The 24,506-nt window shown below is 56.1% G+C and overlaps 2 protein-coding genes across 4 annotated transcripts in view; one reads left to right on the forward strand and one right to left on the reverse strand.

The window, feature by feature from the left end:
* The window catches only part of STKLD1 (serine/threonine kinase like domain containing 1), a 44,133-nt gene extending 39,838 nt beyond the window's left edge, over positions 1-4,295 (forward strand). Inside the window, exons 16-21 of the mRNA XM_064290863.1 lie at positions 569-697; positions 1,328-1,456; positions 1,541-1,669; positions 2,898-3,038; positions 3,341-3,420; positions 3,939-4,295. Of these exons, the coding sequence (XP_064146933.1) occupies positions 569-697; positions 1,328-1,456; positions 1,541-1,669; positions 2,898-3,038; positions 3,341-3,420; positions 3,939-4,058 (728 nt within the window). The 3' untranslated portion in view covers positions 4,059-4,295. The remainder of the gene's footprint in view (positions 1-568; positions 698-1,327; positions 1,457-1,540; positions 1,670-2,897; positions 3,039-3,340; positions 3,421-3,938) is intronic.
* Positions 4,282-17,609, reverse strand: REXO4 (REX4 homolog, 3'-5' exonuclease). 3 transcript variants are annotated; one of them, XM_064290602.1, is made up of 8 exons: positions 17,309-17,594; positions 15,145-15,506; positions 13,733-13,870; positions 13,288-13,481; positions 11,511-11,599; positions 8,790-8,864; positions 8,155-8,229; positions 4,282-5,321 (listed from the first exon to the last, which is right to left on the reverse strand). In XM_064290602.1, exons 1-8 carry the CDS (start codon positions 17,528-17,530, stop codon positions 5,208-5,210), a joined length of 1,269 nt encoding a protein of 422 aa, XP_064146672.1. In that variant the 5' UTR covers positions 17,531-17,594; the 3' UTR covers positions 4,282-5,207. The 3 variants fall into 3 exon arrangements, with proteins under 3 accessions (XP_064146672.1, XP_064146674.1, XP_064146675.1); XM_064290604.1 differs by lacking the exon at positions 17,309-17,594 and adding an exon at positions 16,617-17,302; XM_064290605.1 differs by lacking the exons at positions 13,288-13,481; positions 13,733-13,870 and having other exon boundaries at positions 15,145-15,316; positions 17,309-17,609.
* Positions 17,610-24,506: the final 6,897 nt, after the last annotated feature.

A 24,506-nucleotide genomic window follows, 5' to 3' on the forward strand; every position in this document is an offset into this window, starting at 1 on the left:
CAGGGCGGGAGTCAGGAGGGTCAATCCTGGGTACAGGTGACTTGGAGGGTCGTGCTGGCCTACTTCAGAGATGGCCCTGTTGAACTGTCTTCAGCCAGGCAGTTCCAGCTGTGGGCAGAGTCCCTTCTGTCTGGATGCGTAGCTTCTGTCTGTACAGGCATGCACCACCCCCCACCCCCCGCCCCACCACCAGTGTGCACAGGCACCACAGCCGCACGGCCAAACCTCTCCGCCCTTATGGGGAAAAAAAAAAATTTTTTTTTTTTTTTTTGAGGTCGGGGCAAATTATCAATCATCTCCATTCACGCAGCACCGGGCATCCTAGGGCCACGGGGAGGGAGGACGTGGCCCTGTGCTCTCAGGGCACGCCATCACACATTCCAGTCACGCAGGCCCCAGTTATTCAGTTCCTGCTGCCCCAGCAGGAGTGGCGGTTCCAAGAGCCCAGGTGCAGGCGCCGAGCCCCTGGCTGGTCGAACGGACTGCAGTGCTGCAGGACACCAGAGGAGGGAGGCAGGCTCAGGGAGGGCTTCATGGAGGAGGTGCTCCTCATCCTGGTCGCTCACAGAATCGTCGGAGGGGCAGCTGCAGAAGGCCGCGCTGTTTGAGCACATCCTGGAGCACTTGGACAGCTTCCTGGAGAGCAGGGACGTCTGCATCACTGGCCTGGGCCTGCTCTGGGCCCTCCTGGTGGACGGTGAGGGGCCTCCCTGCGCCCCCGCGCCCCACCCCCAGTCACCCCTGAGAGGTTGGGGCCCTCCCCGTCCTGTCCCTGAGAGCCTTACACTGAGGCAGAAGGAACAGAAAGGAGAGGAAGGGGATACAGGCAGGCAGGGAGTCTGTCCCGGGCCGTGGGCAGAGCTGTGCAGACTCCCCCTGCGCCTCCCGCCCTGGGGATGTGGCCGCGCTGCCCACGGAAACCCTTGGCTCCCGTGAGCTCTGGGAGGCCCTGCGAGCCCCTGGTTTCAGTTAGCCTTGGCACTAATTCAGAAAAGGGGCTCCTGGCTCATGCTGCCTGACCTCCACTGGGCCCCAGCTGGCACCCCTGCCCATGGGAGAGAGGGCTCCCAAACCACGGAGAGCCCGGGAAAACCCAAAAGAGCCTTGCTGACCCCGGGTGCAGAAGTCCTGAGCCCCTCCAGGGTAGATAAGCCCTGTCCTCAGACTCGTTGGCGGGCGGGAGTCCTGAGTACCCACCTAAGGACTGCTGGCTGCTCCCTGGAAGCCTTCTGCTGCTGTCCTCGGTGGGAGGCAGGGTCGGGTGGGGGGGCGTGTACAGCAAGCACTGTGCACACACAAGGTCTGGCCCCCCCGCCCCCGGCTCCAGCTGTCCTCGTGGACAAGACCCCCTTAGAGAAGGCCCCAACGGTTGTGGCCCACGTGATGGCCACCTACTCCACGGACAGAGAGATGGCAGAAGCTGGCTGTGCAGTCCTCTGGCTGCTGTCGATGCTAGGTGAGGCCTGGGGGGAGCTGGGTGGGGCGGGCTGAGGTCTTTGGCAGGGACACGGCGACAGGGTGCCAGCACCTCCCTCTGCAGGCTGCATCAAGGAGAGCCAGCTGGAGCAGGTGACTGGGCTGTTCCTGCGGAGCATCCAGCTATGCCAGGACAGGGTCCTGCTGGTGAACAATGCCTACCGCGGGCTGGCCAGCCTGGCCAAGGTGTCAGGTGAGGGCTGGGCCGGGCCGCCAGGGCCGGGGCACGGGGGATGCACACAGACCGCGAGCCGGAAACGAAGGGTGGGATCATCGCAGCCACCCAGACGGCCCTTTCCCGCTCAGCGCTCCGCTGTGCACATCTCTCCCAGTCCGTAAACACAGGCACTGTACCTTGTTGCCCAACGCCCGGAAATAACCTATTAAAACAGCCCCTCAAAGTCCCATACCACACAGACCACAGCTGTCTCTTACTAAGCCCACGCCCAGGCCCTTTACAATCTCCCCTTAATAATAATAATATATAATAATAACCCTTCACAGGGGGAAACATGGGGCCTGGGGCGTGGCAGACAGGCTTCCACTCCAGGGTGATGCCTGTGACGCCAGAACGAGGCCTGCCCCCAGCGCCTGGCCGTCTCCTCTGCTCCCTGGTTGTCTTGCTCTGGCCAATGCTGGGCTGTGTCCTGAGTTGGCCTGGGTTCCCAAGCTGACCAGGATCCTGGGTACATCCGGGCTGAGGTTCTGACTCTGCCTGCCCCTGCCCCCACATACCTGTGCCCCAAAGCTCCAGCCAAGCACCTGTCGGGGGTGGTTCCAGGCTGCAGGCTGGGGGAGGCCGAGAAGGGGGAAGCTGACCAGCCAGGCTTGGGTCCCTCCTCACATTGGCTGGGTCTGGGGGTAGGTGGTCTTCAGTGTGGGAGGCACACGGTGGATGGGGCTTTTCCCTCTGAGACAAACCCACAGTTCTGGGTGCAGGCCTGACCCCAAGTCCTGCCTGCAGCTGCCCGAGGTCAACAGTCCACGCACAGGGGACAAGAAGAGGGGCCGGGGGCCTGAGGGCAAAGGGCCTGGCTCAGAGTTTGGTTAGTCGTGGCTGCCACTTGCTTGCTGGGACACTTAGTATATGCCCCTGGGGCCCAGTGTCCACTTTGGTAGAGGAGTGCAGGCAGGACCCGGCACCCAGGAGCACAGCCTGCGCTCGGGAAGTCTGTAGGAGTCCAAGCCTGGCGACTGCTGATGGAGGGGCTCCCCCACATCGCTGTGCTTCACCCCCTGAAGGCGCACACTCTGGGCATGGCTGGGGACTCTGGAGGGCCCCATGGAGCCCTTTCCAACCTGGTCCCCACTGGAGATAAGGCAGCAGGATCCTCGTTAAAAATGTCTCACAGCTGGGGTGGGAAAGCCTCAGGAAGTCTGTCCCTAGCACTTAGGGTGCCATCGTCGCCCATTCCCCGCAGAGCTGGCGGCCTTCCAGGTGGTGATGCCCCAGGAGGGCAGCGGTGGACTTGCACTCCTGCAGGACACGTATGAGCTCCACAAGGACGACCCCAAGGTGGTGGAGTGCCTGTGCACGCTGCTGTCCCACCTCGTTGCCTACAGTGAGCCCCTCCCCTGCCTCCCGGGGAGCGGACGCGGGGCGCCCAAGCCTGCCCTCCACATCCCCGAGTGCCCAGTGCGCCAGGCGCCGACCCGGCTGAGAGGGACACGGGCTCCACTCCCACACTCTGCTGCTCCCTCCACAAAGCCGGAGGCAGCGCTAGCTTCCTCAGTCGTGCTGTCACCCCACGGCCACCATCCCAAGTGGCTTCTGAGCCCCAGGGTTCCCGCCTGAGCCTGAGAGCTGTGGGGGGACCCGGAGGGGAGGGGCAGAGAGCCTCACGGAGCCCCCCTCTCTGCCCAGAGGAGATCCTGCCAGAGCTAGTGTCCAACGGCATCACACCCCTGGTACAGGAGATCAAGGGACGCTTCACCTCCAGTTTGGTGAGTGGCCCAGGCACAGGGGCTTCGGAGGCTGATGCCCACACCTGTCCAAGGCTCGGCCCTGAGTAGCTTGGAGTCCGGGGCCTGGACGGGAGGTTTATACAGAGCCGGCCTTGGTCTGAGCGTACAGCGCAAAGCGATTGTTCTCCCGACTGCCTATAATTCCGGTGCACAACCCCACCGAAGTTCGTCCCACAGCGAGGAGTAACCAGGCCTTTGCCCCGGGGTGGTGCACGTAGTCAAGGGCTTGGCTGCTCACCAAAAGGTTGGAAACTGGAGTCCACCCAGAGGTGCCTCAGAAGAAAGTCCTGGTGATCCGCTTCCCCCGAACCAGCCGTGGAAAACCGCACGGAGCGCAGTCCTGCTCTGACGTGTGTGGGTGTCCCGCGCCGGAGTCTGTGGCAAAGGGCTAGGTTTCTCGTCACACCTCTCCGAGGACTGTCCCCAGCCAGCGGGACTGTCACGGGTGACCTGAAACCACCCGTGCAGACGCCGACCTGCTTGTTTTACTTTTCCAGGAGCTGGTTTCTCAGGCAGAACGGGTGCTGCTGCGGCTGGAGGCCTCGCCCCCAACTCCAGCTGTGGGTGACCGTCCCGCCCTGCCCTGCCCCGCGCCACCACAGGAACCCTCGCCTTAGTTGGGGGGGGGGCCTGCTCAGCGCTCACCCTGCCCAGATCACTAATAAAGGCCGTGTGCCGTCCCTGGTGTGTCCACGTCATCCCCAGGGCAGGGAGCCTTTCTGCCACCTCTGCACAGATCTCAGCCCTGGCTGAAGCTGAGGGTGCGACCTGGACTCACAGTCATCTCGGACCTTCTCAGGAGGGAAGAACAGTAAACCTCAGACTCCACACACTCCATCGTAGAAGTACAAACATTTATTTTAAATTAAGACTCTGCAGGTTTGGACCATTACGTGGAGCTGTCACGGGGCTCAATACAGCCTCTGGCTTCATTCACCATTCACCCAGACCAGCGCAACTTCCTACGCTCAGTTTTCACAAACACCAGCGTACCTGGGCCGAGCCCAGTGCGCCAGGCTGAGCAGGCCTGCAGGCCGGCCAGGGCACCCACTGGGACTTTGCAGCTGAGTCTGTGGCAGGTGGGAGGCAGCCAAGTCTAGGAAGAATCATCACCTGCCCAGGAGACCCCAGCACCTCCCAGCATCAAAACGCAGCTTCCCACGGTCCGGAGGTGCCTTTACCAGGCACTGATCCACAGCCCGCCCCGCCTGAGCCAATTTACAGGAGAGGGTTTAAACTTGGGGGGCGGCGGTGGGGGTGGTAAGAGGTGGGGAAGGACACCCACCCCCAGAAAGCTCCCCACAGAGGGTATGGCTGTGTATGGACACCTAGCCTGACACCCTGAGTGCAGGCAGAGTTCCTGACATCACCAGGATGACGGAGGAAAAGTGGCCTCGAAGACCCATGGGCCCACAGCGCTTCCCGCCCTGGGGCACCGGGGTGACGGGCCTGAGGGATCCAGGGAATCAGCAGTGATAGGTGAGAGGACTGCCACTCCCCGTCAGTCCTACCTCTGCCCCCTGCAGCGCCCAGGGTGTACAGCTGACTGCCTCCTCAGCCCCGCCCCGCCCCCAGACACAAGGTGTGAAGGAGATGGGTCCACATGGCAAAACCAAGATGTTCTTCTCAGAGTACGCATGCCGGGCCCTGCTGCCGCAGCTGAAAATGTTTCAGAACCACCTTGCTGGGGACACTGGGCCTGACCCAGCGCTCTGGTCGCAGTGCCTTTGGGTTGAGGCACTGCCACAGTGCCAGGGCTGTGTCGATTACGTGCGGTGGCTGTCTGGCGCGGCAGCAGTTGTGAGCTTGTCTCTGGCGGCGCTTTCCCACTCCTTCTTCACCATGATGTAGAGTCTCATTGCTGCCTGGGCATCTTGAATCTAGGGACACAGAAGAGGGCGATGACAGTGCCAGCAGGTGACAAAGCACACCCATAGGCCACACGGAGCTAACGCCAGTTACTGTGCCCCCTGATGCCAGACACCACACTAGGGCACACAGGCTGTGAGGCGTGGGCCTCTCCAAGACATCCCCCGAGACGTCGTGTGCAGTAGGGAGCACGTCTAGCAGCCACACGACTGCCTGACCCCACTGTGATTCCAACACAGGCCCGCACGCTAGCAGGGAGGAAACAGAATCCCCAAGAAGCCAGGGTGAACGTGCTGCCTGTTCCGGGTCCTGGAGCATGAGCACTTACCGAGTGCAGATGCCAGGATAGGCAGGCCAAGCCTGATGGGGGTCCACCCACGGGCTGCAAAGAGCCCAGGAGCGGAAGGCCAGATATGGGCTGGGGCTGTGGGGAGGGGGTCCCCCAGACCGGTCAGAGGAGGGCGGGGGGAGGTGCCACCTGGGTAGCCTGCATGGTCACAAGGGGCTTTCAGTTTAGACTGATGACTTGTATTGCCAAAGAATTACAATAGAGTTTTTTTGTGCTAAGCGTAAATTATTACTTAAATGTAGGTATTTGTAATTCATAGACCGGCAGCTTCCCAGGCCCCCTCCCGCCTCACTTCACCTCTGCCTGCTCTCAGGTGACAAGGCACCTTGCTGTGAGATCAGGGATGCCCCCACCTGAGAGCATACTCACTGAGCAGTGCTCCTGCCCCCCACCAGAAGACACACCCACAGTGCTCCTGCCCTCCTACCTGAGGACACACCCACAATGCTCCAACCCCCCCACCTGAGGACACACCTACAGTGCTCCTGCCCCCCCACCAGAGGACATACCCACAGTGCTCCTGCCCCCCCCACTTGAGGACACACCCACAGTGCTCTGCTCCCCCCACCTGAGAACACACCCACAGTGCTCCTGCCCCTCCCACCTGAGGACACCCACACCCACAGAGCTCCTGCCCCTCCCACCTGAGGACACACACACCCACAGTGCTCCTGCCCCCCCATCTGAAGACACACCCACAGTGTTCCTGCCCCCCCACCTGAGGACACACACACCCACAGTGCTCCTGCCCCCCCATCTGAAGAAACACCCACCCACAGGGCTCCTGCCCCCCGACCTGAGGACACACTCACCCACAGGGCTCCTGCCCCCCGACCTGAGGACACACTCACCCACAGGGCTCCTGCCCCCCGACCTGAGGACACACTCACCCACAGGGCTCCTGCCCCCCGACCTGAGGACACACGCACCCACAGGGCTCCTGCCCCCCGACCTGAGGACACACCCAACCACAGGGCTCCTGCCCCAGCACCCGAGGACACACTCACCCACAGGGCCCCTGCCCCCCGACCCGAGGACACACCCACCCACAGGGCTCCTGCCCCCCGACCCGAGGACACACCCACCCACGGGGCCCCTGCCCCCCGACCCGAGGACACACCCACCCACGGGGCCCCTGCCCCCCGACCCGAGGACACACGCACCCACGGGGCCCCTGCCCCCCGACCCGAGGACACACTCACCCACGGGGCCCCTGCCCCCCGACCCGAGGACACACGCACCCACGGGGCCCCTGCCCCCCGACCCGAGGACACACTCACCCACGGGGCCCCTGCCCCCCGACCCGAGGACACACGCACCCACGGGGCCCCTGCCCCCGACCCGAGGACACACTCACCCACGGGGCCCCTGCCCCCCGACCCGAGGACACACTCACCCACGGGGCCCCTGCCCCCCGACCCGAGGACACACGCACCCACGGGGCCCCTGCCCCCCGACCCGAGGACACACGCACCCACGGGGCCCCTGCCCCCCGACCCGAGGACACACGCACCCACGGGGCCCCTGCCCCCCGACCCGAGGACACACGCACCCACGGGGCTCCTGCCCCCCGACCTGAGGACACACGCACCCACGGGGCTCCTGCCCCAGCACCCGAGGACACACCCACCCACAGTGCTCCTGCCCCCCGACCTGAGGACACACCCACCCACAGGGCTCCTGCCCCCCGACCTGAGGACACACCCACCCACAGGGCTTCTGCCCCCCGACCTGAGGACACACCCACCCACAGTGCTCCTGCCCCCCGACCTGAGGACACACTCACCCACAGGGCTCCTGCCCCCCGACCTGAGGACACACTCACCCACAGGGCTCCTGCCCCAGCACCCGAGGACACACTCACCCACAGGGCCCCTGCCCCAGCACCCGAGGACACACTCACCCACAGGGCTCCTGCCCCCCGACCTGAGGACACACTCACCCACAGGGCTCCTGCCCCCCCCCCCGACCTGAGGACACACGCACCCACAGGGCCCCTGCCCCCCGACCCGAGGACACGCGCACCCACAGGGCTCCTGCCCCCCCCGACCCGAGGACACGCGCACCCACAGGGCCCCTGCCCCCCGACCCGAGGACACACGCACCCACAGGGCTCCTGCCCCCCGACCTGAGGACACACGCACCCACAGGGCTCCTGCCCCCCGACCTGAGGACACACTCACCCACAGGGCCCCTGCCCCAGCACCCGAGGACACACGCACCCACAGGGCCCCTGCCCCCCGACCCGAGGACACACTCACCCACAGGGCTCCTGCCCCCCGACCCGAGGACACACTCACCCACAGGGTTCCTGCCCCCCGACCCGAGGACACACTCACCCACAGGGCTCCTGCCCCCCCACCCGAGGACACACGCACCCACAGGGCCCCTGCCCCCCGACCCGAGGACACACTCACCCACAGGGCTCCTGCCCCCTGACCTGAGGACACACTCACCCACAGGGCCCCTGCCCCCCGACCCGAGGACACACGCACCGAGCAATGTTCCTGCTCCTGCACTCTGATGCCCAGGATCTTCTGTGACAGCAGTTTCAGGGACGGCCTTCCACTCTGCAGGGCGGGGGGCGGGAGAGCAGAGGGCTGGGGCTGCTGCTGGATACAGCTCCGCTGGGGATGCTTCACTGACCAGGGAGAAGCTGGCCACCGAGCCCCGCCCACTGACCTTCAGCTTGCCCCTCAATGAAGTGCCCATGGCACTTAGGGCAACAGCCACCCGCCATGCCAGGTGGTGACACACCGGATCAGCCTGTGAAGAGGCAGGGCAGAGAGGCCTGCTTCTCCATCTGTCTCCCACCCTAGCCACCCTGCCAACAGGTGGGCTAGCTCTCGGCCCTCCGGGAGCAGAGCTGGTGGTGGCTCCATGCCCCACTTGGTCATCCTGTTAGCCATCAGAGGACGAGACAACCCACCTTCAGCCACACTAATTCTAAGGTGGGCAATGAGCAGAGCTCTGCCATCACTGAAGCTTGCTTTTAGTTTTAAAGGTTAAAGGGAAAACCAAAATACAAAACACAAATCCCCTACCCAGTATATCAGCCACCAGGGCCGAGAACCTGCAATTTTGTGAACTAACAACACAGAACACAGTGTACCAAACCCCACTCAGCTACCTTCACTTGACTCTTGAAAGGCTTGTATTTCTGTGTGTCCCGGACCTTCTTTTTTGGGTGATCAAGAAACAGTACCTTGAAGGAAAAATCACAGTGACAGTGATTTCCAATTTTCATTTTCAGCCGTGGAACCTCTTTTTAACAAAACGACATAGAGAATGAGAAAACACACACACAGAAAATGTAAGTAACGCATGTATACGTATACGTACACACACACACACAGTGACGAAAAGTATTAACGAACGTTTAAAGGGAACTTTATCACACTGACTTGAGGTGATGCCCAACGGTGAGGGCCTCGTTAACAAAAACAAAATCTTGAAACCGGGGAAGAGAGCCATCATGGACTGAATTATGTCCCCCCAAAAACGTGTGTATTAACGGTTAGGCAGCGATTCCCAGTATTCTGTTGTCCTCCATTTTGTGATTGTAATATTATGTTAAAGAGGATTAGGGTGGAATGCTAACACCCTTACCAGGTCACATCCCTGATGCAATGTAAAGGGAGTTTCCCTGGGGTGTGGCCTACACCACCTTTTATCTCTCAAGAGATGAAAGGGAAGTAACCAGAGAGGTGGGGACCTCATACCACCAAGAAAGCAGCACTGTGAGCCCCGTGTCCTTTGGACCTGAGGTCCCTGCGCTGAGATGCCTCACCAGTCTACCAAGGGAAGACTGATGCGTCCCAAGGACCTTCCTCCAGAGCCGACAGGGAGCCGGCAAAGCCTTCCTCTGAAGCCAGCACCCCAGATTCGGACTTCTAGCCTGCCAGATTGCAAGAGAAAAAACTTCTCTTTGTTAAAGCCATCCGCTTGTATTTCTGTTGTAACAGCACTAGATGACTAACGCAACAGCTAACCAGCAACCAATTTAGTCCTATATTTTTATCTGGTTTCACACAGAGAGAAAGTCAGAAATGATTAAGAGTTTTAACAGATCGTCTTGCAACCTCCGTCTTCCGAAAAGACTTAAAACTGACGTTTGCCAGAAACAGGAGTTGGCACGCACCAACAGGGACAGCTGGTGAGGAGGATGGGTTACCACGGCTGAGGTGCTAACGTTTATGATGTGACGCGCCTGAGTGTGCAGATGGCTTTGTTAGATTCTAACGGCTAAAGACAAACTCTAAAGAGAAACTAAAGCCAACGTCTAGAGACCCGGAGGCTTCTGAGGGTTCAAAGAGCACTATCTGAAAAACCCACACCAGGGGCCACATAGAGATTGAAAGTGCCCCTGCTGCCTGCCCAGGCAGTTCTGGCAGACTGGGTTGGTCAGGACTTTGAAAGAAGCAGGGCTAGCAGCCACCACGCACACCTACTGGGGCACCCAGAGTGGACCCTCCATGCTCACCCGCCCACTGGGCTGGCCAACACCAGTCAACACATGGAGAGAGAGACAAACTGAGGCCAAGACGGTGCCGTGAGGAAGTGGTGGCCTGGGGGAAATGCCTCCAGACACGGGGGCCTCAAGCACCTCATCCCTGCCTGGCAGGTGACAGCGGAGCACAGCGGCCAGCCTTGTCTACGCTGAGTGTGCCAGGGAAGTGGGGAAGCGGGCCCGAGACGGGTTGGGGCCTACACCCCAGCTTTACCGCTCTGCTCCCTTGGGCGTGCCACTCAGCCTCACTGTGCCTCAGTTTTACCATCTGTGGCATTGACTTTATTGTTAGAGTATCCCCAACGGAAGCACAAATTCAAAATGACAAATTTTTTTTGTTGTTTTTTTCAGTGATGCTTATGCTGAGATGGCAGGGGTGTGTGCACAGCACACACGGGACAGCCAGTGACCCCATGTCCCTGAGGCCCTGACAGTGTGCACGTGCACAGGGGTGCACATGCAGGACACACAGGAGAGCCAGCCACCCCACGCCCCCGGGGCCCTGACAGCTCAGGGGTGCACATGCAGGACACATAGGAGAGCCGGCTACCCCACGTCCCCAGGGCCCTGACAGTTCGGGGTACACATGCGGGATGCACGGGAGAGCCAGTCACCCCATGTCCCCAGGGCCCTGATGGTTCCGGGGTGCACACAGCACGCACAGGACAGTCAGCCACCCCACATCCCCAGGGCCCTGATGGTTCGGGGGTGTGCACACAGCACACACGGACAGTCAGCCACCCCATGTCCCCGGGACCCTGATGGTTCGGGGGTGTGCACACAGCACACACGGACAGTCAGCCACCCCATGTCCCCGGGGCCCTGATGGTTCGGGGGTGTGCACACAGCACACACGGACAGTCAGCCGCCCCACGTCCCCGGGGCCCTGATGGTTCGGGGGTGTGCACACAGCACACATGGGACAGTCAGCCACCCCACGTCCCCGGGGCCCTGATGGTTCGGGGGTGTGCACACAGCACACACGGACAGTCAGCCACCCCACGTCCCCGGGGCCCTGATGGTTCGGGGCTGTGCACACAGCACACACGGACAGTCAGCCACCCCACGTCCCCGGGGCCCTGATGGTTCGGGGGTGTGCACACAGCACACACGGACAGTCAGCCACCCTACGTCCCCGGGGCCCTGATGGTTCGGGGCTGTGCACACAGCACACACGGACAGTCAGCCACCCCACGTCCCCGGGGCCCTGATGGCTCGGGGCTGTGCACACAGCACACATGGACAGTCAGCCACCCCACGTCCCCGGGGCCCTGATGGTTTGGGGCTGTGCACACAGCACACACGGGACAGTCAGCCACCCCACGTCCCTGGGGCCACAACCTTCAAGTCGTTATGCAGCGCGTGTCCAACCAGAATCCTGCCCTTCAGCATTTCCGCCACTTCCTCCTGGACAACCGCAAGTTCTTCCCCTGAAAATCAAAGGAGTCTTTCAGCACAGTGTCAGTGAGGGTGGGCGAACGCTCCAGAAAGACCAAGCTCACGAGGGAGAGGCCCTCCCTGCCTCTGGTCAGAACTAAGGGGACAGGCCAGGGCAAGGTTCTGACCTGGAATCTAAGGCCAGGTCCCAGAGGCACAGTCACTGCCCCTGGGCCTGTAAGCCCACATCCGAGGGAGTCTTGGGGCTGTCTCGTGACACCTCATGAGGGGAGGATTCGGGGACACCAGCATGGGCGCGCTGCCTGGGAGTCTCTCCCGACTCGACTCGGATGGAGGGCGAGCGGCTGGTGAGAGAGTAGGCGCATCGGGCCACTCGAGGCCCAGCGCCACCCACAGGGCGGGGCCTGTCTGCAAAGTGCGCATTCCAGCCAAGAGCCGCATGCCCAGGCTGAGTAGCTGTTTAGAAACTCGGTAGCCATCTGACAGGGTCATTTTCACTGCTGAACCTCGTAACAGAAAACCAGGGCTTGTACTTTATGTCTTTCCAACTGGCAACTGAAGACCAGACTGGCCCTCTGCCCAATGTTTGGGAAGCTCTGCTCTAGACGCAGTTCTGGAAGCAGTCCTGCTTCCTCACAGTGGACTCTTGTTGACGTGGCCCCGGCCCACCCCACCACATCCCCTTGCCACCCAAAAGGTCAGGCTCTGGCACCCAGGTCTGCACAACAACTCGGCTGCCCCTGCCCAGAGCTGACGGGACCAAGAGTGGCCCCTGACTCAGGCAGGATCCGTGAGAGCCACTTTGCTGGAATTTGAAATTGGGACCAAGAAATGCTGAGGACGTGTAAGGCCACCTTGTCGGGTCACGTGAACCAGAAAAAGCAAAATAAAAGCGAGCAGAGAAAGCATGAAGAGACGCAGAGAAGGGAGTGAACACATGGCCCAGAGACTCACATGGAGGTTCCACAGGCTTTCTGGCACCTTCCTAGGTGCCAAACCTTCCAGCCACCCTGGATTCCTGACCTTACAGCTCACACACCCGGTCCATTAGCACAGCCTCTAGGCTCAGTCATTACCAAGTACCCCAGGTTGGGTCACCCTGCCACCTCCCCAACACTATTCCCTCACACCTCGTGTCGGGCCACTCTGCTACCTCCCTGACCCCGTCACCTCATACCCCGGGTCAGGTCATCCTGCCACCTCCCTGATCCTGTCACCTCCAGCTCTCACCTCCACAGCTGTGCGAGCCTCTCACTACATCTCCCTGCTTCCACCTTATGCTCCTATAGTCTATTTTTAAACCTCACAGCCAAGAGAGGCTGCCAACTGCGAGGCAGACAAGCTTCTCACGGCGCCCAGGTCACCTGAGGTAAGGGCCAGAGTCCCCACGAGGACCTCCAGGATTTCACTCGCCCACCACCCACATCCTGCCCTCACCTTGCACAGGCCCCTTGCTGGTCCTCTAGCGCACCCCTCTGGGTCCCCATCACTGAGTAACACAGAGCAACAAGGAGCACCATGCTGGTCTGAAAGACAGTGGTCAGAAGTCCTGCCACGTCAGACATGTGGGCCTGACTGCTGCCTGCACACCAGTCACCTCGGGGAGGTGAGATGGTCAGTCCTCGCCACGTGATGGCTCCTGAACAGAAATGGTAACCACAAGAGAAACTCTGCCTGGCCTGAGGCTTCCCTTTGGGTCCACAAGCTGCCTATTACGCACCCTGCTTGAGGTTCTCTGGCCGGATCCCACTGACCGCCGTCCTGTAGTCTGTCACAGGCTCTGCTGGTCGGATGTATTTGTCGTAAACACACTTCCCGTGCTGGTTCACAATGGACACGCGGGCAGCAATGCTCTCCTCGCCCTTGGGACCCACGCCCACCATCTCACAGTCCAGGGCCAGGGCTCTGGTCAGGCTGTGGGACCAAAAGCTCTGCTCAATAAGCCCTATGGGGCCCAGGACTCAGGGAGGCCCCTAGGTGCCCATGGGCAGCAGCCTCACAGAAGAGTGCTCTGGCCGTCACTGTGATCCCCAACATGACAGGAGACAAGGGAGGGGCTCGCCCAGCTCAGCTGGAAGCTGAAAAGCAAGTATCTCCTTCTTTCCAGAACCCCCACCCGAGGCTAAGCCCAGCCGGCACCCCACCTCTCCCAGTGCCCCACGGACCCGCTGAAGCCCTGCTCCTTCACCAGGGTGATGCTGCTTTTGCGCTGACCCAGCCTCTTCCTTGCGATGTTGGCAGCCTCTGGGCCTATGGCAGCCTCGATGTCCTCCGGGTCCACATCGTCAAACCAGATGTCGTCCCTGAAAGGCAGACACGGACACGCTCTGGTTTCTGACCTTGTGGGTACAGACAGTGGACCGTGCTTGCCAGCAGGTGCTGACACAGGTTGTCTCCCAGGAACTGGGGTCCCGATCACCGGCTGCACAGGCCCAGCTGCTCCTGGACCGTGGCCATCTAGCACTCTGCTCAAATGTGTGTCTTTCTAGTCACAAAATACGCTCATTGTCAGCTTCAGGGAGTGCAAATACAGACAGAGAACGTAAAACAGAAACATGCTACACACCACCAGATATGATGACTGCCAGTGTTTTCTCTTAATCACAAGAGTGATAAGCTTGTTATCACTTAGAACACAGACGCGGGCTACAAAACAAGCATACGAAAACATCACCCATGACCACGGTGCTCCTTGAGAAAACCACCTACGTGAAACCACATGTCAACAGTTACTTTAAAACAAGAATGAGAACATAAGGGAGCAGAGAAATTAGATGAATGGAAATGAACAACCAGAACGGACACAATGAGAACGTTCACGCACGTGAAGCATGTAACCAAAGTCACTGAACAATACGTGTAGAAATTGTTGAACGGGAACCTAAACTGCTGTGTAAACCTTCACCAAAAACACAATATTATTTTTTAAAAAGTTGCAGCCGGGAAACACACACAAATGGAATCGTGTGAGCCCCTGCCTAGTGTAACGACCGCTACGAGCCCCACACTTGGTCCCTCACAAAGGTATAAACACCTTTGTGGTGAATTCTGTTTTTCAGGCTCAGCTGAAATGTCCTGTCCCCAGAGTCCTTCCTGACCCTGCAAGGTGGATGCCCTCCTGCTGCCATTTGCTCCCATCAGGCCTCTCAACATTACCCTGATCACACTGACAAGTCATTTCAGTGTATCCTCTGTCTCCGGCTTGACTGTGAGCCTCCGGAGGGAGGGGCAGCCTGTCTCGCTGAGCACGTGTGCAGCACGACGCACAGGGAAGGCACCCAAATGGTCTCCTCCAATCTTCGCTGTCCTCAAACCCCATGACATGCAGCCAGCCTCTGACTGATGGACGTGCCATCCCCAGCTGAGCCGTTTGGAGGCAGCCACTGACTGCTGGTCCCGAGTGATAAGCACGGTATTCAGTAAGAGCCTCCCAGTGCGGCACTGCACCCAGTGTCTCACACCCACCCTCTACCTATAGACGGCCACCCAAAGCTCGGCAGGCCTCTGGCCCCACACCGTCTAGCTGGCACAGAGCAAGAAGAGGTTTCAAGCTCCAGGCAGAGATGCAGACACTTACTCCGTGGGCAGGGCTGGAGCTGCCACCTCGGCTTTCTGCCTCTTCTGCTTGGTGTCCCCTCGTGTTGGAGAAATGGCGCCATGCGGTGTCCTTTTCGCAGCTTCCTTCTCATCAGGCTCTGGTCTGGGGGCCTCTGTGGGAGGTGCCGGCGCCTTCCTGGCCCTCGGGGATCCTGCAGGCTCAGAGCCCCCACTGGCCTCCGGGCCTGAGCTCCCGGCAGGCCTGGGCTGCTCCACCTTGCCTCCCTCTGCAGGGTCTGAGCCCACACTTCTGTTTTGCTGGGTCACTTTGGGCTGCTTTTTGAAACCCATCTGAGAGGTAACGAGAGGCTTTTCTGGGGTCTGTGGTTTTTGTTTCAGCAGCTAATGGGACCCAAAAGAAAATAAATGCAGTGTTTATTTCAGAAATCCAGCACAACAGGTCAAAAACATGCACACGCACCCCCCGTCACATCTGTGTAGTACATTTCCTGCCAGCATCGCTGAAACTCATTTCCAGACGGGCTGGAAAGTCACTTGTGACCAGCTTTTTTCTTTGCTTTTCCCACAGCAGCGCATCACCTGACACCTGCTCCCTCACTGGGCTGACAGCCCATACCTGCAGCACCGCTGGCCCATCGGACACCACAGGCTACTTCAGCTGAAGGCGTGACGAGCACCTTGTTGCCACTTTTTTCCAGTGGCTGATTCTTTGCACGTGGGTCACCAGGCCTTTCTTCTGAGACGCCTCAGAGCGGACCCGACCTCTCCAAGAATTTCTACAAGTCACTGCGTGCGTCGCTGCTCTCACCGGCCAGGCAGCATGCTGCCGCACAGAAACCACTCTCTAAGGTTTCCTGGTCTGCATTTCCTGTGAGGGTCTCAGGAAGAAAGACGGGCACCTTCAAGGAAATGGAGGTAACGAAAGCCCTGCTAGCAGCTCTGGCTGTCCTCATCCAACAGGGGACTCTCTGGGCTCTTTGAGCCCGGCCTCCTCCTCATGCTTAGATCCCCAGCATGGTGGTTCTCATCCGCAGTGAAGATCCCAGGACCGGGCAAATGAGCAATGACGAGGTGGGTTTCTACCTACCAGTTAATAGTTAAAGAACCAAGGAGTTACTTCCTTGCGTGAACTAGACAAATATAAGGATTCACTACAGGAACCATCCCTCTCAATTCTGACTTCCTTTCCTGGGAGAGAGAAGCAGAGGCACAGCTAGTACTCGAGAAATTACCCACAGCCCTGGGGCTGCTCCTGGAATTCTAACTGTCTGAATGTCATCCTGGTCGTGTGCATCAGGGCAGGGAAGTCCTCAGGGATGGCTGCCCTAGGATATCTGGCAGTGTCAAGTGTCAGGCTCAAGTTCTTATCCATTCTTTCTCTCACTTACTCTGAGGCCCCACAATAAATTCCAGAAAATCGCAGACTGGGGTGGTCAACCTAGTGTAGTAGCAAAGGGCACAGACTCAAGCCAGGATCATGGAAATACACACCAGTTCTGTGACCTTGGGTCAAGCTCCTTACGCGCTGCACCTCAGTTTCTTCATCTGGAAGATGGGGATATCAGCAGTAGCTACTCATAGGACGTGGAGTGAAGCACAGGGAGCAGTGTCTGACAGGGCGTAACCGCTACACAACGGATGACCACTGCTGCCAAGACGGGCGTAGGGGAGCAGTGGCAGGAGCACGGACACGCTCCAGGGCCTGCCTGCCTGGGTCTGAGTCCCAGCCTCCTTGCTTTCAGCAGCAATTTTGGATAACTTACTTAAATTTAACCTTTCTGGGACCATTTCCTCATCTGTGAAATGGAAATGATGAAAGTACAAACCTCACAAAGCTGTTGGGGAGGGGAGCTTAAATGAGAGAATGCAAAGTCACAGAAAAGAGCGCCTTCGTATTTCAACGACTCAATAAATGGGGAGAAGTGAACCATCATGTACGGCTAGAATCGTCTACACCCCGTTTCTGTTAGCTGCTTCCCCAAAAGCTTACAGCCTTTCTCCAAAGGCCACTCTTCCCGTGAACCCGTGTATATACAATCGGGAGTGAAATCTGCCCCCACAGGTCCCTTCTGGCCGCCCAGGTCTCTTCCTTCTCGCGCTCTGTGGCGACCAGACAAGAGCCTGGGGACACGGGCCGCGCGGTGGGCCTCGCCCCCGGCCTCGCTGGGCTCTCTGAGCCTCACCTCTTGCAGCGCCTTCCAGTTTTGGGAAAAGTCTTCGGGCGCCTTCGGAGGTCGCAGCACGAGGCGGGGGCCGCTCCCCTGTTTCTTGTTGACCTCCCGAGCTTTGCTTTTCCCCAACTGCCCCCTCCTGTTTTTCCTCCTACGAAGCCTCCCGACAGGCCCTGGTTTGGCTGCAGGGCTGCTCCGGGCGCGCCTGGGGGCCGGCACCTTCGCCTTCACCATCCTGGCAGCGCCCACGGTCCCTGGAGGCCACCCCACAGGGCGGCGTCCAGCGCTCCGGCCGCCCCGATCCCGCTGCCCCGCGGACCCCCGGCCCCTGCGCGCCTTCGAGGGGTGTGCCCTCGCGCCCCGGCCCGACGTGTCCCGCCGGGGCAGCTCCTGCCGGCGCCCGCCCGGACTCGCTCAGCGGCCGGAAGGAAACGCACCGCCCGGCCCCGGAAGCGACCCCCACGCGCCCCACGGGCCTCGAACACGCGCGCGCCAATCCCCGGAAGCACTCTTCTCTCCTCGACCGCCTGGAAACCGCGTCCGCGCCTCTGGTTCCGCACGGCCAGGAGCCGGGCAGGGCTGTTCGCCCGCGCGGGAATACGGCCGCCGCCTCAGCGAGGGCGTACGGGGCTGGCGATCTAGGGCTGGTCGGGGTCGGGCCGGAATCCGATATGCGGATGAGAAACGCGGGCGCCGGAAGAGAAGTGGGGGGCCGCTGTCGGAGTTCCCCGCCCGGGGGCCGGCAGGGGGCGCCCAGTGGTGGGCAGTCAGCCCTGGGCTCGGGTCCGCGTTGTCCACCCAGGGCTGTTACAAGTGTGAAAAAAAATTCTGTTTTGTTTTATGAAAACAGTGTTCTCTTACCCATGAGACTAAAGGTCATCTTATTAAATGTTAAAAACCTATGTGCTGTGTATTCATGAACACATAATTTTTAGTGCCTACTAGAGCCCTGATCCCTGTGCGCCTGTCAGCTTGGGGTACTGGGGGGGCTAGCATATGGCCCTGAAGCTGGAAGCTATGCACCAGTATTTTTTTTTTTTTTTACTAGAGCCCTGATCCCTGTGCGCCTGTCAGCTTGGGGTACTGGGGGGGCTAGCATATGGCCCTGAAGCTGGAAGCTATGCACCAGTATTTTTTTTTTTTTTTACTAGAGCCCTGATCCCTGTGCGCCTGTCAGCTTGGGGTACTGGGGGGGCTAGCATATGGCCCTGAAGCTGGAAGCTATGCACCAGTATTTCAAATAGCAGCAGGGTCACCCATGGAGGTCCATTTCAGTTGAGCTTCCAGATTAAGACAGGCTGGGAAGAAGGATTTAGTGGTCTACTTCTGAAAAAATTAGCCAGTGAAAACGTTGTGAATAGCAGCAGAATTTTAATACCGTGCCAGAAGATGAGCCCCTGAGGTCGGAAGGCACTCAAAAGATGACTGGGGAAGAGCCGCCTCCTCAGAGTCGACCTTAATGACGTGGATGGAGTAAAGCTTTCGGGACCTTCATTTGCTGGTGTGGCACAACTCAAAATGAAAAGAAACAGCTGCAAACACCCAATAATAATAGAAACATAGAATGTATGAAGTATGGATCTAGGAAAATCGGACATCGTCAAGAGTGAAATGGAACGCATAAACATTGATACCCTAGGCATTAAAAATTTAGTGAGCTGAAATGAACCGATGTCAGCCATTTTGAATCAGACAATCATGTGGTATGCTATGCCGGGAATGAAATTGAAGAGGAATAGCATCACATACATCATCAAAAAGAACATTTCAAGATCTATCCTGAAGTACAACGCTTTCCGTGGTAGACCAGGTAATATGACTGTTATTCAAATTTACACACCAACCACTAAGGCCAAAGATGAAGAAATGGAAGATTTTTTTTTACCAACTTCTGCAGTCTGAAATTGATCAAACATGCAATCAAGATGCACTGATAATTACTGGCGATTGGAATGCAAAATTTGGAAACAAGGATCGGTAGTCGGAAAATATGGCCTTGGTGATAGAAATGATGCTGGAGATCACGTGATAGAATTTTGCAAGACCGATGACTTCTTCATTGCAAATACCTTTTTTTACCAACATAAACAGCGACTATACAGGTGGACCGTACCAGATGGAATACACAGGGATCAAATTGACTACATCTTTTTTTTTTATAGAAAGAGACGATGGAAAAGCTCCACGTCATCGGTCTGAACAAGTCCAGGGGCCAACTGTGGAACAGACTATCAGTTGCTCATATACAAGTTCTAGTTGAAGCTGAAGAAAATTAAAACAGGTCTCTGAGAGCCAAAGTATGACCTTGAGTATATCCTACCTGAATTTAGAGAGCATCTCAAGGATAGATTTGACGAGTTGAATACTAATGACTGAAGACCAGATGAGCTGTGGAATTACATCAAGGACATCATTCTTGAAGAAAGCACGAGGTCATTAAAAGGACAGGAAAGAAAGAAAAGACCAAAAGAGATGTCAGAAGAGACTCTGAAAGTTGTTTTTGAACACAGAGTAGCTAAGTTGAAAGGAAGAAATGATGAAGCCAAAGAGCTGAACAGAACATTTCAAAGGGCTCCTTGGGAAGACAGAGTAAAGTATTATAATGAAATGTGCAAAGAGCTGGAGTTAGAAAAGCAAAAAGGAAGAACACGCTCGGCATTTCTGAAGCTGCAAGAACTGAAGAAAAAAATCAAGTCTTGAGTTGCAATATTGAAGGATTTTATGGGGAAAATGGTAAATGATGCAGGAAGCATCAAAAGAAGGAGGGAGGAATACATACAGTCACTGTACCAAAAAGAGCTGGTTGACGTTCAACCATTTCAGGAGATAGCATATGATGAAGAACTGATTTACTGAAGGAAGAAGTCCAACCTACACTGAAGCCATTGGCTAAAAACGAGGCTCCAGGAATTGACGGAATGCCAACTGAGATGCTTCAACGAATGAATGCAGTGCTGGAGATGCTCACTTGTCTATGCCAAGAAATGTGGAAGACAGCTATCTGGCCAGTGGACTGGAAGAGATCCATATTTATGCCCATCCCACAGAGAGGCGATCCAACAGAGTGCGGGAATTGTGGAGCAGTATCATTGGTATGAAACACAAGTAAAATTTTGCTGAAGGTCATTCAAAAGTGGTTTTCAGCAGTACATCAACAGGGAACTTCCAGAAATTCAAGCCAGATTCAGAAGAGGTCATGAAACAAGAGATATCACTGTTGATGTCAGATGGATGTCGGCTGAAAACAGAGAATACCAGAAAGATGTTTACCTGTGTTTTATTGACTACGCAAAGACACTTGACTGTGTAGGTTATAACAAATTACGGATAACATTATAAAGAATGGGAATTCCAGAATACTTAATCGTGCTCATAAGGAACCTGTACTTAGACCAAGAGGTAGTCGTTCTAACAGAACAAGGGGATACTTTGTGGTTTAAAGGCAAGAGAGGTGTGTGTCAGGGTTGTATCTTTTCACCATACTTATTCAATCTGTATGCTGAGCAAATAACCTGAGAAGTTGGACTATATGAAGAAGAACGGGGCATAATGACTGGAGGAACTCATTAACTATCTGCGATATGCAGATGAAACAACCTTGCTTGCTGAAAGCAACGAGGACTTGAAGCAATTACTGATGAAGATCAAAGACCACAGCCTTCAGTATGGATTACACCTTAATATAAAGAAAACAAAAATTCTCACAATTGGACCAATAAGTAACATCATAGTAAACAGAGAACAGATTGAAGTTGCCAAGGATTTCATTTTACTTGGATCCACAATCAACACCCATGGAAGCAGCAGTCAAGAATTCAAAAGAGGCATCGCATTGGGCAAATCTGTAAAAGACCTCTTTGAAGTGTTAAAAAGCAAAGATGTCACTTTAAGGACTAAAGTGCACCTGACCCAAGCCATGGTGTTTTCAATCGCATGATATGCATGTGAAAGCTGAACAATGAATAAAACCAAACCAAACCCATTGCTGTTGAGTCCATTCCGACTCATTGCAACCCTACTGGACAGAGTAGAGCTGCCCCATAAGGTTTCCAAGGAGCACCTGGTGGATTCAAACTGCCAATCTTTTGGTTAGCAGCCATAGAGCACTTAACCACTACACCACCAGGGCTTCTAAACAATGAATAAGGAAGACCAAAGAAGAGTTGACACATTTGAATTATGGTGTTACCGAAGAATATTGAGTATACCATGGACTGCAAGACGAACGAACAAATCTGTCTTAGAAGAAATACAGCCAGAATGCTCCTTAGGAGCAAGGGTGGCGAAACTTCGTCTCCCATACTTTGAACACGTTATCAGGAGGGACTAGTCCCTGGAGAAGGACATCATGCTTGATAAAGTAGAAGGTCAGCGAAAAAGAGGAAGCCCCTCGGTGAAACGGATTGACACAGTGGCTGCAAGAATGGGCTGAAGCATAACAATGATTTTGAGGATGGTACAGGGACTGACACTGTTTCATTCTGTTGTATGTAGGGTCGCTGTGAGTCGGAACTGACTCAATGGCACCTAACAACAAAAACAACAGAGCTCTGGTGGCACAGTGGTGATTAAGAACCCAGGCTGCTGCTAACCAAAACGTTGGCAGTTTGAATCTACCAGCTGCTCTTTGGAAACCCTATGGGGCAGCTCTGCTCTCTCCTATAGGGCTACTATGAGTTGGAATCTTCTCGATGGCAATGGGTTTGGTTTGGTTTTACGTTTTGATAGCTATGCCTGGGAGTCCTGGTGGCACAGTGGTTAAGCACTTGGCTGGTAACCGAAAAGTCAGCCTTTTGAACCCACCAGCTCCATGGAGGAAGGATGTGGCAGTCAGCTTCTGTAAAGATTTACAGCCTTGGAAACCCTATGGGACAGTTCTGCTCTATGAGTTGGAATCAACTCCATGGCAGGGTGTTTTGGGGCAGTTCTACCCTGCCCATAGTGTCAACTCAGTGGTAACAGGTTTGGGTTTTTTTTTTTTTTTTTTGGCTTATTATCACATGGGGAGCTCTGGTGGTGCAGTGGTTAAGAGCTATAGCTGCTAACCAAAAGGTCGGCAGTTTGAATCTACCAGCCTCTCCTTGGAAACCCTATGCGGCAGTTCTGCTCAGTCCTATAGGGTCACAATGAGTTGGAATCGAGTTGACAACAACCAGTTTGTTTTTTTTGACTTATTATCATGTGAAAGGAGCCCTGGCGGTGCAGTGGTTAAGCACTCAGCTGTTAACCGAAAGGTTGGCTGTTCAAACCCATCAGCCCCTCCAAAGTTGAAAGATGTGACGGTCTGCGTCTTAAAGATTACAGCCTCGGAAACCCCATGGGGCAGTTCTGCTTTTTCCTACACGGTCACTATGAATGACAAGACTCAACAGCAATGGGTTTTTGATATTATCTCATGAGCCAATTCCATAAGATAAATCTCTCTGTCTATATATTTTGTACATTTATATATCTGTCTATATATATATATATACACACATATATGTACGTATGTATATATGCACATAACAAAAAAAGGCCAAACCCGTTGCCGTCAGGTCAATTCCAACTCATAGCGACCCGACAGGACAGAGTAGAACTGCCCTACAGGGTTTCCAAGGAGCAGCTGGTAGATTTGAACTGCTCACCTTTTGGTTAGCAGCCGAACTCTTAACCACTGTGCCACGTGGACTCCATATGTGTCTGTGTGTATATGTGTATGTATTTATACATATGCACGTATATATATATACACATACACCCGAACTCTTCACTACACCACCAGGGTTTCCGTATATATATACATATAGTACATACATATTTTTTATATGATGCATTTGATTTATGGTGTTGTTGAAGAATACTGAATAAACCATGGAATGCCAGAAGAATGAACAAATCTGTCTTGGAAGAAGTACAGCTGGAATTCTCCTTAGAAGCAAGGACGGCCGAACTTTGTCTCACATTGGACCTGTTACCAGGAGGGACCAATCCCTGGAAAAGGACATCAGGCCTGGTAAAGTAGAGGGTCAGCAAAAGAGAGGAAGACCTTTAACGAGATGGATTGACACAGTGGCTACAACACAAGGCTCAAACATAGCAACAATTGTGAGGATGACGCAGGACCAGGCAGTGTTTCATTCTGTTTTACATAGGATCGCTGTGAGTCAGAAGCGACTTGACAGCATCTAACAACGTATAGTTTTAGACATATGTATTTTTCATATCTGTTGTCATTGTTGTGTGCCACCATTAAGTCGATTCTGAATCATAGGCACCCCGTGTGACAAGGTAGAACGGCCCCGTAGGGTTTTCTAGGCTGTACTCTTTATGGAAGCAGACCACCAGGTTCTCCTGCAGGGGAGCTGCCGGTAGGTTTGAGCCTCGGACCTTTCAGTCAGCAGTTGAGAGCTTAAGTGTTGTGCCACCAGGGCTCCTTATTTTGTATATGTATGTATATACGTATGTATGTGTAATTTCCCTGTCTAATACAGAGGGTATGAACGAGAACCTTCCAGAAAGTGGAGTGGGGTTGCCAGGTGTCTTCTGATGGTGCATCCAGAGTGCTTCCATCACTCAGCCTGGTGTGTGACCCTCTCTGTGGAGTGAGGAGGGACCAGGTAGAGAGCTGAATGTAATCGGGGCGTGCAGGAGTGGGGGAAGGAGGCGAGAGTGTTGGGTGTGTTTGCAAGGAAGCATGTGTGTGCAGTGGTGGGCACGGAACTCCACGCTGGGTGAGGAGGGGCTGAGGACAGGAAACGAGTGTGGAGACAGATGACAGAATAGTAGGGGTGTCTGCAGGTAAGAGGTCTGGCCCAGGGGGTTGTTGGAGCAAATTCAGAGCAAGAGCTGGGATGCCTTTGGTGCAGCCAGCCATTTGGTCCCTCGGGGCACAAACAGGTTGTGCTCTGCTACTAATCAAAAGGTTCACGGTTCAAATCTACCCAGTGGCACTGTGGAAGAAAGGCCTGGTGATCTATTTTGCTAAGATTACAGCAAAGAAAACCCCGTGGAGCAGTTCTACTGTGACACACATGGGGTCGCTATGAGTCGGAATCAACTCAGGGCGCAGGTTTGGTTTTTATACCTCTTTGATCAGACAGTGCCTCAGAGACCCAGAGAGAAGAGGCCCAGGTCACACATTCTCCTCCAGCCAGGACTGCTGGCCCTCCCCACCCCCGTGGCTAGTGTGTGCAGTGGAGGGCTCACCAGGGGGCAGGGGCGGAGTTGT

The sequence above is a fragment of the Loxodonta africana genome, chromosome 9, assembly GCF_030014295.1.
Source record: "Loxodonta africana isolate mLoxAfr1 chromosome 9, mLoxAfr1.hap2, whole genome shotgun sequence".
Taxonomy (NCBI): Eukaryota; Metazoa; Chordata; class Mammalia; order Proboscidea; family Elephantidae; genus Loxodonta; species Loxodonta africana.

Bases quoted from the DNA above. Each gene is read 5' to 3' on its own strand.
- REXO4 (XM_064290602.1), bottom strand. From the start codon at position 17,530: ATGGTGAAGGCGAAGGTGCCGGCCCCCAGGCGCGCCCGGAGCAGCCCT. The intron at 13,871-15,144 runs GTAAGTGTCTGC...TCTGCCTTTCAG, and splicing joins GCTCCAGCCCTGCCCACGGA to GGACGACATCTGGTTTGACG. The intron at 11,600-13,287 runs GTGCGTAATAGG...TTTGATTTTCAG, and splicing joins GCCAGAGAACCTCAAGCAGG to GGGAAGAACTTGCGGTTGTC.